Source organism: Quercus suber, unplaced genomic scaffold (assembly GCF_002906115.3).
Source record: "Quercus suber isolate HL8 unplaced genomic scaffold, Cork oak 2.0 scaffold_468, whole genome shotgun sequence".
In the NCBI taxonomy this organism is placed as follows: domain Eukaryota; kingdom Viridiplantae; phylum Streptophyta; class Magnoliopsida; order Fagales; family Fagaceae; genus Quercus; species Quercus suber.
Genome location: NW_027069919.1, coordinates 180,738 through 193,656, shown reverse-complemented (window position 1 = coordinate 193,656; position 12,919 = coordinate 180,738). Strand labels below are relative to the sequence as shown.

The 12,919-nt window shown below is 31.3% G+C and overlaps 1 protein-coding gene across 1 annotated transcript; it reads right to left on the bottom strand.

Annotated features, from left to right (window-relative positions):
- Positions 1-4,933: 4,933 nt before the first annotated feature.
- Positions 4,934-5,632, bottom strand: LOC112013246 (uncharacterized). Its single transcript, XM_024045633.2, has one exon. It carries the CDS (start codon positions 5,630-5,632, stop codon positions 4,934-4,936), a length of 699 nt encoding a protein of 232 aa, XP_023901401.1.
- Between the last annotated feature and the right edge of the window lie 7,287 nt (positions 5,633-12,919).

Below are 12,919 nucleotides of genomic sequence, written 5' to 3'. Positions count from 1 at the left end.
CCCCCCCCCCCCCCCACATATATATATATATTATTTTCCATAATGTTCTTTTTTAGGGGCATTAGTAACTAAACTTTCCTTTCTTTTATGGGTTTAAGATTTAGAACTCTTCTCTTATTCTCTTGGTTTCACTTTTTATTTATTTATTAGTCTTCTTAGTTCTTATACACCATTCCCTCTAACATAATACCATTTTATAAATTTTGGTGTGTGGCTTCTTTTTAAGTTGTTGTTGCAACCAACTTCTTTAGATTGATTTGCTTTTATTCTATAAGAGCATAAATATGTAAACCTTCCTATTCCTTTGTTGTTTGAAGGGTAATTATGGTTTTCAAATCACATAAGATAACAGCCATTGAACCAAAAAAATAACCTTAAAATTTTGGGTTTGGAATTTGGATAGGTTTAGTTATGGATCAAATTATTTGGAGTCATTAAACATAAAATTATATATATATATATATATATTAAAAATTATTGAAAATAGAATCCTGTATTTTTTTTAATTTAAAAAAACTAATATGAAAATTATAGCACTTTTAAATGTTGAGTTGAAATTAGGCTTTCAAGATATGAAATTGCAAGTAATTTGCAGTTTGAAATCGCGACTTTGATTCATAATTTTAAATAAAATTGTGAGAGTTAAATTTATGATTTTAGATTTAAATGCGAGAGTTCAACTAATGTCTTTAAGAACTTCCACAATTTTCAGATAAATAGAGATATAATATTTTCAAATTTTCTTATAAACCGAAAGCTAGATTTAGTTTGATTCATCGGAAATCCAAAATTTTGGGTTTAAATTGGTTTTATTATTTTTTTTCAAAAAAAAAAAAACCGAATTAGTTATTTGATCCAATCTAACAAAAGGGGGCCTCGAATTGTGTGTTAGCAATAGTTCACAAACTTAGACTGGACTCCCAGCCCAATTATGATTTTTTTCAATGGGATCCAGCCCAATGCATCGATCACGTTGGACTATAGAATTCCCAAATCATAATCAAACGCCAAAACCCCAAACCTGTTTTTAAGTATTATTTTTTCGTCTCGGCACAATACAATGTTCGGGGTTTTGGACTTTTTCTTTTGAATCTCCTTTCTCAAAAATAAAATAAAAAATAAAATCATCTGAATCTCATTACCTAGAGTAGAAAGAGGAGTAAAAAGAATTTCACTGCAGAATAGACTGCTTTTGCTCAAAATTCATTTGAGTAGTTTTATGTTTCTAAACAAATGGAAGATTCTATTTAATAATTAATCATCAATGCACACTAAAATACAACTCTTACAAGAGTCCCTTTCAATTTGTTGCCTGGTATTAATCTTAGCTTGATAGGGCAAGGTTATCATAGGTTTAGTTAGCCATTTTAACTGAGCTGGGAATCTATATTGTCTATATGTTTGTGGACATTTAGTTTTGGATATGTGGAAGGATATAGTTTTCAAGTTTAACCATCTTTGGAGTTAAAATTGCATCATGTCTTAACACAACAAATATATTGGAAATTTTCCCATATCCGATACAACCTAAATCATTACAGCTTCTCTTAATATCTGTCTAGAATTGCTGCAGGAGACAGCTTACTGAAGGTGCATTTCATGGCATATTCTCACGCACGTGAACTTATGTGGGACAATGCTATCTTTGAGATCAATTACCTGTGTAGCTTTAATGGTCCGTTTGGATTGATGGGGAGGGAGAAGGAGTAGAGTGAAATTGGCTTAAAATTAACCTATTTTTAGTCAACTCTATTATACTCCCTTTCGCTCCCCCCTCAATCCAAACAGGCCCTAAGTGCAACATGAAAAGTATAACCGTCACTTTAACTTGTGTGATTATTGTAGTCACATTTTTTGATCTGTTGAATTAATGATAATCTTATGTGTACATCTCATTTTAAACATACATGCTCCTAAATGATATGAATTACCAAAACCTTTACGCTCTTACCTTTTACTTGTATATCTTAAAAGATAAGTCAAATCTCATTGATCTTGAGTTGGATCATCAGTTTTTAATAGGATAGTTGCAATTGCCAATTTGTTGATAAAGCATTTCCCATAAAATTAACAAATGGCTTATGCAAAGAAATTAGCACCCATCAGCCTATTGTTTTTTCTGCTGTTATTGGCAAGTAATTACTGACTGCAACAATTGTGTAGAATGAATCATAGAAGAATCAGGGTTTTGGGAAAATGCTGATGAATTTTTATAATTCGATTCCCACTTTCTATTAAAGAACACATTGAAAACTTTTTTCTACTTCTTTATAATCTAAATATGTTTGCAATTTTTCTTTTATATTGTTTCTTCCACTATGGGGTAAATGCTGACAGGCTCCCTCTAGTGTGGTGCATGGTTATCCACAGTATATTAAAAAAAAAGAAAAAAAGGTTTCTTTAAATTTAGTCTAAGTAAAATTAATGCTTAGTTGAATTGAGTTGATTTGTGGTCCATGGATTTTAGCAACGAAATTACCTCTTAAAAGTAAGACGGCAGCTTATGAATCAGAATTTTTAAGCTTTTTTCAATAAATGGTTTAAGGATAGAAAAATTCCTTACTGTAAGATTTTTGCGTGTTGGTTAAATCTTTGTTTTAACTTAGTAGTAGTCTTTGAAAAAGATTCTGTTATTTGTCTTTCTTTTTCTTTTTCTTTTTTATTTTTTTTATTTTTTTATTTTTTTATTTTATTATTTTTATGTTTAATATTCCAAAAAAGGTCTATATCTTCATTTATCAACCCAATAAATGCCTAATTTTAATCTCTTTGTTGGCTTACCAAAAAAATGTTACTTTGCATTAAAGTTCCTTATTGAGACAATGAGATTCTTACTATATCTTTTTTTTTTTTTTTTTTTTGAGGGAAGATTCTTACTATATCTGATAAAATGCAATTTATCCTATGTGTTGGATCATTGATGTGCACAAAGATAATTTTTTCCTGTGAGCATGTTTTACTTGATTAATCATGACATATATTATATATATATATATATATATATATACTCAATTGCATATGAACTGCTCTGCAGTACCTACGAAAGTATGTACTGTAGCTTCTCAGTGTATTTCCATAGTGGCATCCTATCATGTACTGTATCTTCTCTCTGTGTATTCCATAGTGGCTTCCCATCCCCATTTTGGTGTTATACTCCAATGCAGTAGCTTTAGAATCACAGCATTGCATCCAATGTTTTATCTCCTGACTGACTGCAGTGGTTTTACAATTTTATACGCTCACAAAATATATATTCCTTAAATTACTGCTATTTTTTCATTTGATTTTGACATTCCTAATTGGTTGCTATTATCTTCAGAGATTTCTGAAAGTGAAATATCTTACATAGTCACAGGTACGCCTCAAACTGATCTGCTGTTGCATTTGTTTTGTTAATTAGTTATTAGTCTTTCATAATGACTGAGGCTTGATTAATATAATCAAGTAGTAACACAACGTGTACCCATCATATATGATCTGTCTGGATGTGTAAACAGATGTTAAATGTACATTTTCTTGGGGTTTTGGATTTGTGTGGCAGTAAAGGATGCTGCCGGGGGGGCCGGTTATGTCTTTTACATATCAACCTGTCTGGTTGCCAGATTACACTTAAAATGGTATTCACATTTTGAATATGAATTAAGGTAGAACTTCTAAACATAATATATCATGGCTATCAAAATTGTTAACTTTGTTCAGGACCTTATAGCAGCATCAGCAATGGAATTATAATTAGTTCAGATCTACACGCCAAAATATTGATCCTCTCTTGGTTCAAAGTTCAATTATGTTATCATGGCACACAGTTTTTTCATAATGTAGTTGTTGCAGGATATCAGAAGGGAGCTGGGTATTATCATTGATTCTTGACCAGGAAGTGCAATCATCAATGGTAGCTAGTTGCACTACAAAATTGATTTACAGGCATGTGTGTTTTCTGAGGAGTCTGCTTAGTGCTCTCAATTTTTCTAATATTGACTTACAGGTGAACAAGAAATGTGAAAAATGCGATAATGATGAGGCTGAGTATTCTACCACTCAATGCAAGCTGTCCTTTTTCTTAAGGTCATCTATCTTAGGAAGCACATTTTCTTTATAATTTTCTCTCTACAGATGAGATCGGCGGATGAGTTTGTGTCACCTTGTTCATGAGCTTATCTACTTTGTCCTATTCTTCGTATTCTTTTCTAGCAATGCAAACTTCAAAGTTCATAAAGTAGGTCAAAATAAAAAGTAGATAAGCCTTTTTTTGGACATGTCCATGAGTGATAAAATTTGTGGATGACCATTTTTGTTATATTAGACATGTTTTGGTTTCTAGGAAAGATCTTCCTTTTTTTCCCCTTTAAAAAGAAAGAAAAATTATGAACCCCAAAATTCATTCTTACTGGTTAAATCAGTCAATATGTAGTCTTTTTAATTCGTTTGATTCTCAAAATAAAAATAAAAATAAAAATAAAATTTATTTCATTAGTTTTGTACATGAAATTTGTGCCTATATTGAATCGAATATTTTTTTTTTCAAATCGAAGATGCCAATGCTTGAACCATCTCCCAAAAAGACAACTTGATCTATATGAAGAAATACAGAATTTTATTTCAGGAAACAAAAAGTACATAACGTTTATCATGTGGAGAATCAACCAAACAAAACAAAACAAAAGAAAACAGAATCCAAAAGAAAAACAACTACAAAGAGATAACCCGTACTTCCCAAAGACCCAGTACTAATTAATAGTTCTATATTTGTGCACCCCAATTCAAAAACACAGGTGGTGATCACAAATCGAATCTAGAAAAGATAAAAAATAAGATTACACCACAAACAGCAAAGCTACCCATTGCTGATGCCTTTTATTTACACAAAACACCAAATACCATAATATAATATTATCATCACGAATCACACAATCGTAACAAAAAGTTTCCAACTTCAATGGAGCCTTAACAGTCGCCGGAGATTGTCAGTGGCTCCGGCATCTATTCCGGCGGATGCCTCAACGTTGCAACGAAGCTTTGGCCTCAAAGAAAACTTTGGCAGTGGCAAGCTACTCGGAGGTGGAGCTAGACTAAATACTGAACCTGAAAATTTTTCAAACTCTTCTGCACCCACCACCTTACCAAAACTCTTACCTCCTCCAGCCGCTGATGATAAAACCCGAGACACATCCTTTGGTAGATCGTTCGGGTCTGGACCTAAGCGCTTGGTGGAAGCTATGATCAAACACTGAGAAAGAGCATGTGTAGTTGTTTTCAAATCTTGCTTTGGATCTTCTCTCTTTGTGGGTTTTGATTTCTTTGGTGTGAGAGACTGGTCTCTGGGTTTGTTGGGCTTTCGTGTAGGAGGAGAAGAGAGGCCTCGAGTTCGAGAAGGGAGAGATTGGTGTGTTATGGGGTTTGGTAGAGGAAGGAGAGGTGGTTGTTGTTGTTGCAGATATGATTGGTTAAAGAGTGGAGCTGGGGATGGATAAGAAAACGAGAGAGAAGGGTGGTGTAAGAGACCACCACGGATTTCTGAGGGCTTGGAAATGAAAGCTCGAGGACTTTTCTTTGGTGAGGTTTTGACTTGCTTGTTATACTTGAAGGGAGAGATTGGTTCGTCTGGTGAATATGGTACCAGAACTGCCTCCATAGTTACACTGATTTTGATTTACAGAAACTAAACAAAAGATCTCAAAATTAATTTCAACAAAGATAATAAACAAAAAGGGGAGGCGTTGATCTTATAATAACTAGATCAATAGCCTGAAACTTGTTTTATAAAAAAAAAAAAAGCTGTACCAGTTGAAAATCTATCAAAATATAGATCAAGAAGAAGTATGAGAAAATTTCATGAAAATATAGACAAAATTTAAAAGAAACTTTTAAATTAGTAGATCTTTGGTATAAGAAACAAGAAACAAAAGCCAAAATGAAAAATCTAATAACATAAGTTAGATATAAGTCAGTTTTTTTTTTCTCTGACCCAGAAATGGATACAAGAACTAGCGTACATAAGAACGGCCAGATTTGTTTTTCTATATTGTTTTTCTACCTCTATGTGTCTTTGTGTCAACTCAGAACCTCTTTATATAGAAACAAGGCTCCAACGGCTACTTTAATATTCATCATTATTAATTTATTGCATATAGTATATGAATAATATTAATGTCACAATTACTCCTATTTTACCGACAACCGTTGCGGTGGGTTACCCCCTTAAGGTCTAAAGCCATTGGAGTACACTGTAGGGCGGCTACCGCCGATTCAATTTCGACCGTTGGATCTTGTTTATAGAAATAGCCGTTGGGGTGATTGTGACCGTAGATTTCAGTCCTCGGGTTCCTCGAAGTTTACACTTTATATAAAGACCACGAAAAAATCCTAGCCATACACGTAATGTTTTTACATGATGGGACCCACGTGCTTTTCATGCATTGTTTTCGTCCTTGTGACCTCTCGTGTAAGGAACGAGGGAGGGCAACACATTTTTTTATATTTTTTTATTATTTTTTTTTAAATTAAGATATTTTGTGGAAGAGAGAGAAAATCAAATGGAGTGGTTTTGCTTGCTTTCTGCAATAATACACTATTACTTTTCAGAGCGAATCGTTTTGCTACACGTCGCGGAATTTGAGCCACGTCTTACGTAGCGTTGGTTAGATTTTTGTAATGAATCATTGGAGGCCCCATGTGTGCTATAATAAAAAGTTTTGTAGTATATTTTAAATTTTAGTGTGGCATGCATCCATATTTTGCATAACACCTTTGTTTGTATTTTTCTTTTCATTCCTTAGGCATTCTTAAATCCTAAGTATTTTTGCATAACATCAGTCACGAATAATAGACTGTCATGATGAGTTTGCACCCTAGGTTTCATATCATTTTATACGTGAGACAATGCTAGCTAGTAGGAAAAAATCATTTTCACAATTTCCATGTCAAATAAAAAAAGAAATTTTAAGTCGGTATTATTTTCACAATGTTTTCATAATAAATTTTAAGTGATAGGTTGTTACTGACTATTATTAGTGGACAAAAAAATAATTTCAATGGTAAGTTTAAATTGGAACTAATAAAAATTTACCTATAATTTATTTTTAAAAGTGTTGTGAAAATAATGTGAACGTAACATTTTAAAAAAATTATTATCTTTACAATATTGATAGCATCATCAATAGTTTGTAATTATTGAGTTGGTTGAATTGCCTATTTGACATTTTAAAATGTTGTCTAATTTTTATTGAATCACCTCTTATATATTAAATATTCACGTGATATGCTCCCCAAATTTTCACTTAAAATTTAGCTATATATATATATATATTTTTTTTTTCAAAGTGAGGCTGGGTTTTCATTATTGGTGATTCTTTCAAATAAAGGGAGTCTTAGCTAGTCTTGTATCAATAGTTTTACTCTTACCAATTCTCCGGACAAACCTTTGATAAAAGGATCTTCTACTTTATTACTTGACTATACACGAACAATGGCTATGTTCTCATCAAGAATCAACTCTCTTATGTACTTATGTCCTAGATTAATATACTAATATGTCTAGAATTTCCTTAGAGCATCTTCAATGGCTTCTTTAAAGCCAATTTTAGAGAGAAAACACCCCAAAAACCCATTCCAACAGCTTCTCCATCTCCATTTTTTAGATTATAATTGTTACAGTGTTTCTCTACAAGTAGAGAACACTGTAGTAATTACTATAGCACCTCTAAACAATATTCTCCCTTAAAATAATACCCATTTGAATAAAAAAATAATTCATTTTCTCTTTCGTTCTTTACTCTCTCGTGCTTCTCTATCTCAACAGTTACAAACTAAAACATACTACAATCAAAACAAAAACATAAAACCCAATCGAAAGATTTGAAACACAAAAACAGTCTTTCTCATAAGCTTAATGAAATCTAAACAATAAAATAAAACTAATCAAACTAGAACCAAAAAGAAAAAGAAAAAAGTAGAACGCTGATCTATGTAGAATGCCGATCTCCATTTCTCTACCGGTGATCTATGTGTGTATGAGAGAGAATTTGTTTGTGTGTGATAGAGGGAGAGAAATTTGTGTGTGTGTAAGAGAAAGAGGAAGAAGGAAAAAGGGAGAAAGCGGAGATATGTTCTGGAGTCTGGAGATCAAGAACTAGAAAAACAAAAAGTAAAAAAAAAAAGAAAAAAAAAAGAGTGAAGATAGATATAAGGGTCAGTGGACGTGTGTGGGGGAGAAAAAACAAGAGAAAAAAAGAAAGAAAAAATGTATGGATGAAAAAAAAAAAAAAACCTTAAGAAAGAAAGGAAAAATAATATAAGGAATAAGAAATCAAGATTACATGATTAACATATATTACAATACTATCACAATAATATAATTAAGATATAGTTATTAGTTGATATTGGTGAGTAAAAAATATAATTTAATGAGTTTTAAATGTTAAAATAGAATTAGTAATAACTTACCATATCAAATTTTGTTGTGAAAGTATTGCGAAAAATGTTATAGACGCAACATTTCTCATTAAAAAAATATAATTGTTAATGTTGTTTGGAATTTGAAAAATATAGATGAATTAAGAAATATTAAAAAAAATAAAGAAATAATGAAGAAATAATATTTTAATTGAATAGAAAAAAAAGATAGAGAATCTGTTGGAAAGTGTATTTGAAAAAGTTAATAAATAAAAGGAGAAAGTTACGGTTCATTATCCAAACAGTACAAAAATTTAGAATGACAGTTGGAGATACTCTTAGCACACTTTACTGTATGCTCTAATTTAATATATGGTGGCTTTTATTATTATTATTATTATTTTTTTTTTTTGGCAAGCCAGGACTTAATATTAAAATGACTAGTATTGGTTGTTTTCAAATTGATGTTGTCCTATTTTAAGAGAGTTTGCTAGTAGTTATTGCCAAGTTTCCCCAAGATTCAACAAACTCTGTAATTATATAGATAGTGACAATTTTAGATAATTCACAAAACTCTTTTATACCGCTAGAACAAATGATTGAGAAGTGGGATAATAGTATTTTTAACCTTTAGAGTTCAAGAAAATGAATGAATTTCAAATAATTACAAAAAAAAAAACAAATAAATGATTGTCAAAAGTGAGAAAATCTTACTTATATAGAGTTTGTTAGCTTGGTCGGCCATGTGAGAAAAGAGAAAATCATCTATTCAACGAAATGGATTAATCTTGTTAGAATATTGAGCTAAAATTTTGCTAATTGAATTGGTGTGTCAAAATTGTGGTTGCAATTATAGCTTATTTCTGAAGGATAATGGTGATGGGTTTACATGGTTTTGACGACATGAAATCTGAACAGGGAACGAGAGCTATAGCTGGATAATGCATGCAATGATTCGCACCAAGCAATCATTCAGGGCCAGGCAGACAAAATTAAAGACATTTTAACCTCCTAAGGCAATCGGGCCCCCTTAATTCGAACAAAAAAAAAAAGCTGATCTGACTAGCTACTATACAATGTGCTCTACTGTTGAGTCCTAATCTATGTTTAGTTGCTAGAAATTGATAATGACTTGGGATCTTAACTTTGTCTGGAGACAGATGTCTCAGCAACCGAAAGTTTATTTTATTTTTAATTTTTTAAATAGGTAAATAACAGGAGAGGAGAATGTAAAGTTGGGATTATAAACATGAGATATCACAAAGAACGTCATTATTTTTAAGCTATCACTTGATGTCTTACTTTTTTTTTTTTTTTTTGTGGTCAACAAACAACCGAAAGTTTGTGGTAAAGATTTTAGCTATTTAATTTTTTTTTTTTTAATGAAACATATTTCCATCTATCACTTCATAATATTTTCTCAAAAAGATAGCTTTACATACATATTCAACCAATAGAATATATTGATTGATTTAAATTCTATTGTATTTTAAACTCACTATTAGAGTCTTGTCATAATGTGGTTGGCCAATTAAAGTTTCAAAATTTGTATTCATACTCATAATATTACATATTGTTTGAATTTAAGTCATTTTGTGCCGATTTGGATAGCACTTAATGTGGCGTTGTGTTTTGTTCCTGCGTTTTCAGTTTTTTTTTTTTTTTTTTTTAGCTGGAGTTATTGACTTTTGAGGAAAAAAGTAATGTGCATGAACAGTACTTGCACTGTTCATGCACTAAAAAATATTAAAAATGAGTCTCACGATACTATTCATACATTTAAAAATTATTTTGTTACAGTATTTTCAGCAACAATAAGTTGTATCCAAACAGATATTTTGTCCATGTACAATGATTATGTGTCTATTAAGTGTCACCTCAACTCAATAGAATTTAAAATCAATCTTGTAGTTCATTGATTTGGCAATGTGTCTACATTCACGGAATTGCAACAATTTTCACATGTCAAGAATAAAAATCAAGAGGTGGTTACAGTACATGATACAACAAACCCAAATTTTGAAGCAACCCAAATAATCGGATAAAGAAGGGGCCAAGATTCTAAAAATAGAGTTTAAAAATGTTTGGACTAATCGTTGAATTTAAATTCTTTTGAATCGAGGTGGCACTTAATAAAACATAATCACATGTATGGACATAATCACAGAATGACTAATTCAAACAATATGTAACAATAAGGGTATGAATACAAATTTTGAAAACTTTAATAGAAAAAATCAAAATTATCCCAAATTTTTAAGGTCCAAATTACAATGTAGTCATAATTTTTTTTTTTTTTTAATTTCACATATATGAACACATAATATTAAAACTTCCAGATAAGAATGCTTTGACTTATCAGACGATGGACAAATCGTGGCTGGGGAATGTAGTTGAAGAGATAAGGTTTGATTATGTTGAACTGTCTTGTGTTAAACACGAAGCCAATAGAGTAGCCCATTTGTTGGCCAGTCTTTCGTTCAGTCCAAATGTTATTGGATTTGAGTCTTTGTTTTCTGATTGAATAACGTTGATCTTTTTTGGCCTAGAAAATAAAATAAAATTCCAGCGATATTTCCTACACAAAAGTCTTAACTTTTTAAAAGCATTTTTGCAAGGTTCTTTACCATTTAGCTTTTTAGGAACGAATGATAGCACCGAGTTAATTAATTTGGCATAAAAAATTCCTTAAACTTTTTCTATAGGAAGCGTGTCTCACGGGTTCCTATGGCATAAAGAAGAGAGTTGTTAAATTTTTTATTTTTAACAAGAGTTTCCAAAATTCTTTAAACACTTAATTATATTCTGATGTATGTATTGTATATCTTATACATCAAATAATTGCAAGGAATAATTATTTGGGAGTAGTCCCAAGATACTTGAATAAATGTTTCAAATTCAAGATTTCATAAATCTCATGAGGTCTTAAGAACTATTAGACCAACCTTTTGAAATTGACAACATTGATTAATTGTTACCACCAACTTGCTAACCGACCATGTTCAAAAAATCTCATATTCTTACTATATTGCAATTTGCAATTTTGATTTGTTATAATCACACGTTGAAATGATTTTTTTTTTCCCTTGAGTTGATAACTAATGTTACCATAAAATAATAGAAGCCAAAATATAATATAGTATTTGATCTTTATAACTTTTAAGATACTTAAGTGTATGTGTAGGCAACCCAAAGATTATGATTGGGCTTTCTTTATCTTGTGGTTGTTGCATCCATGTCGGCAATAAAAACTCCTAGTCAGCATATTGAGATTAATTACTCTCAAACGATTCCTATAAAAAAAAAAAGTTAGACCCTAAATTTGAAAGAATAATGAAGTGTTTCAAGCGATAAGTAATGTTATTAAGCTTGGTAAGAGAGTATAATTAAAGTGAATGGGTGTTTAACAGCTAATTTGTTTCTCAAAAGAAAACATTTTTAAAAAATTCATACTAACAACCAATAATATTCTTAATTAAATTCATGTTACATGTTCATAAAGCGTTCAGTGTTCACACACCAAAAATAAAAAACATTTAATGCCACTAAAATGTTACTTTATCTATTTACGAAATCATTTTAACAACACAATCTACCTCATGTATTTTATTTCGTAATTTATCTCATTAAAATAATATTATACTTTACACACACAACAACGACAATAACAATAATAAAAATAAATAAATAAATAAATAACGCAAACAAATTCAAACCCGCACACCCAGTCCCATCGCCACGCTAAAACCAAATGCAATCCCATCACGGCCCAAACCCATGCACGTACCTAACTCTGCCATGCAACCCACAACCCCCATGACACCACCCACGGCTAGATTGGCCCCTCTCACCTCATTGACCTCTTAATGTCATCATCTCCCCTCCAATCTTGTTGTCAACTTCCGCAATCAATGCCCCTTAGGGCCTAGCAGTAGAGGAGAGAGAGAATGAGTGGGTGACCATAGAAGAGAAAGAGAATCAAACAATAGAGGAGAGAGATAATAAAATGGAATTAAAAAATTTTACATATTGCTACAGTAAACATACGTGCAATATTTTTTGTAAAATGCTTCACCAGATTGGTGAACAATATCTTATATTTTTTGTCATCATCTCCCCTTCAATATATATATATATTTTTTTAGAGAATATTTTTGTACTTATTGGTGAACAATATCTTATATTTTCCATTTTGATAAGATATGCCTCCCAGGATGAAAATGCTCTTTGGGTGTTACTTTGATTTTATCATTGAAATAAAGAGAAGGCAGAGAAATTCTAAATAAAGAAAAAATAAAAATAATAAAAGAAGAAGAAGTAAAAATATATGTTGCCTATGCATTATTAAATAAAGGGCCATCAATAAAGAAACGGAAGGTCGGTTTGTTGAAGGAATGGTCAAATGATGAAAAAGTGTGTGTCGACTCTCAAGTCCAGCCAAGCACTGCGTCAAATTTGCCATATACAATAATGACGTGCGCATCACCTCTTCTTTTAAAGTTTAGTCGTTACCCATTCTCACCCAAAA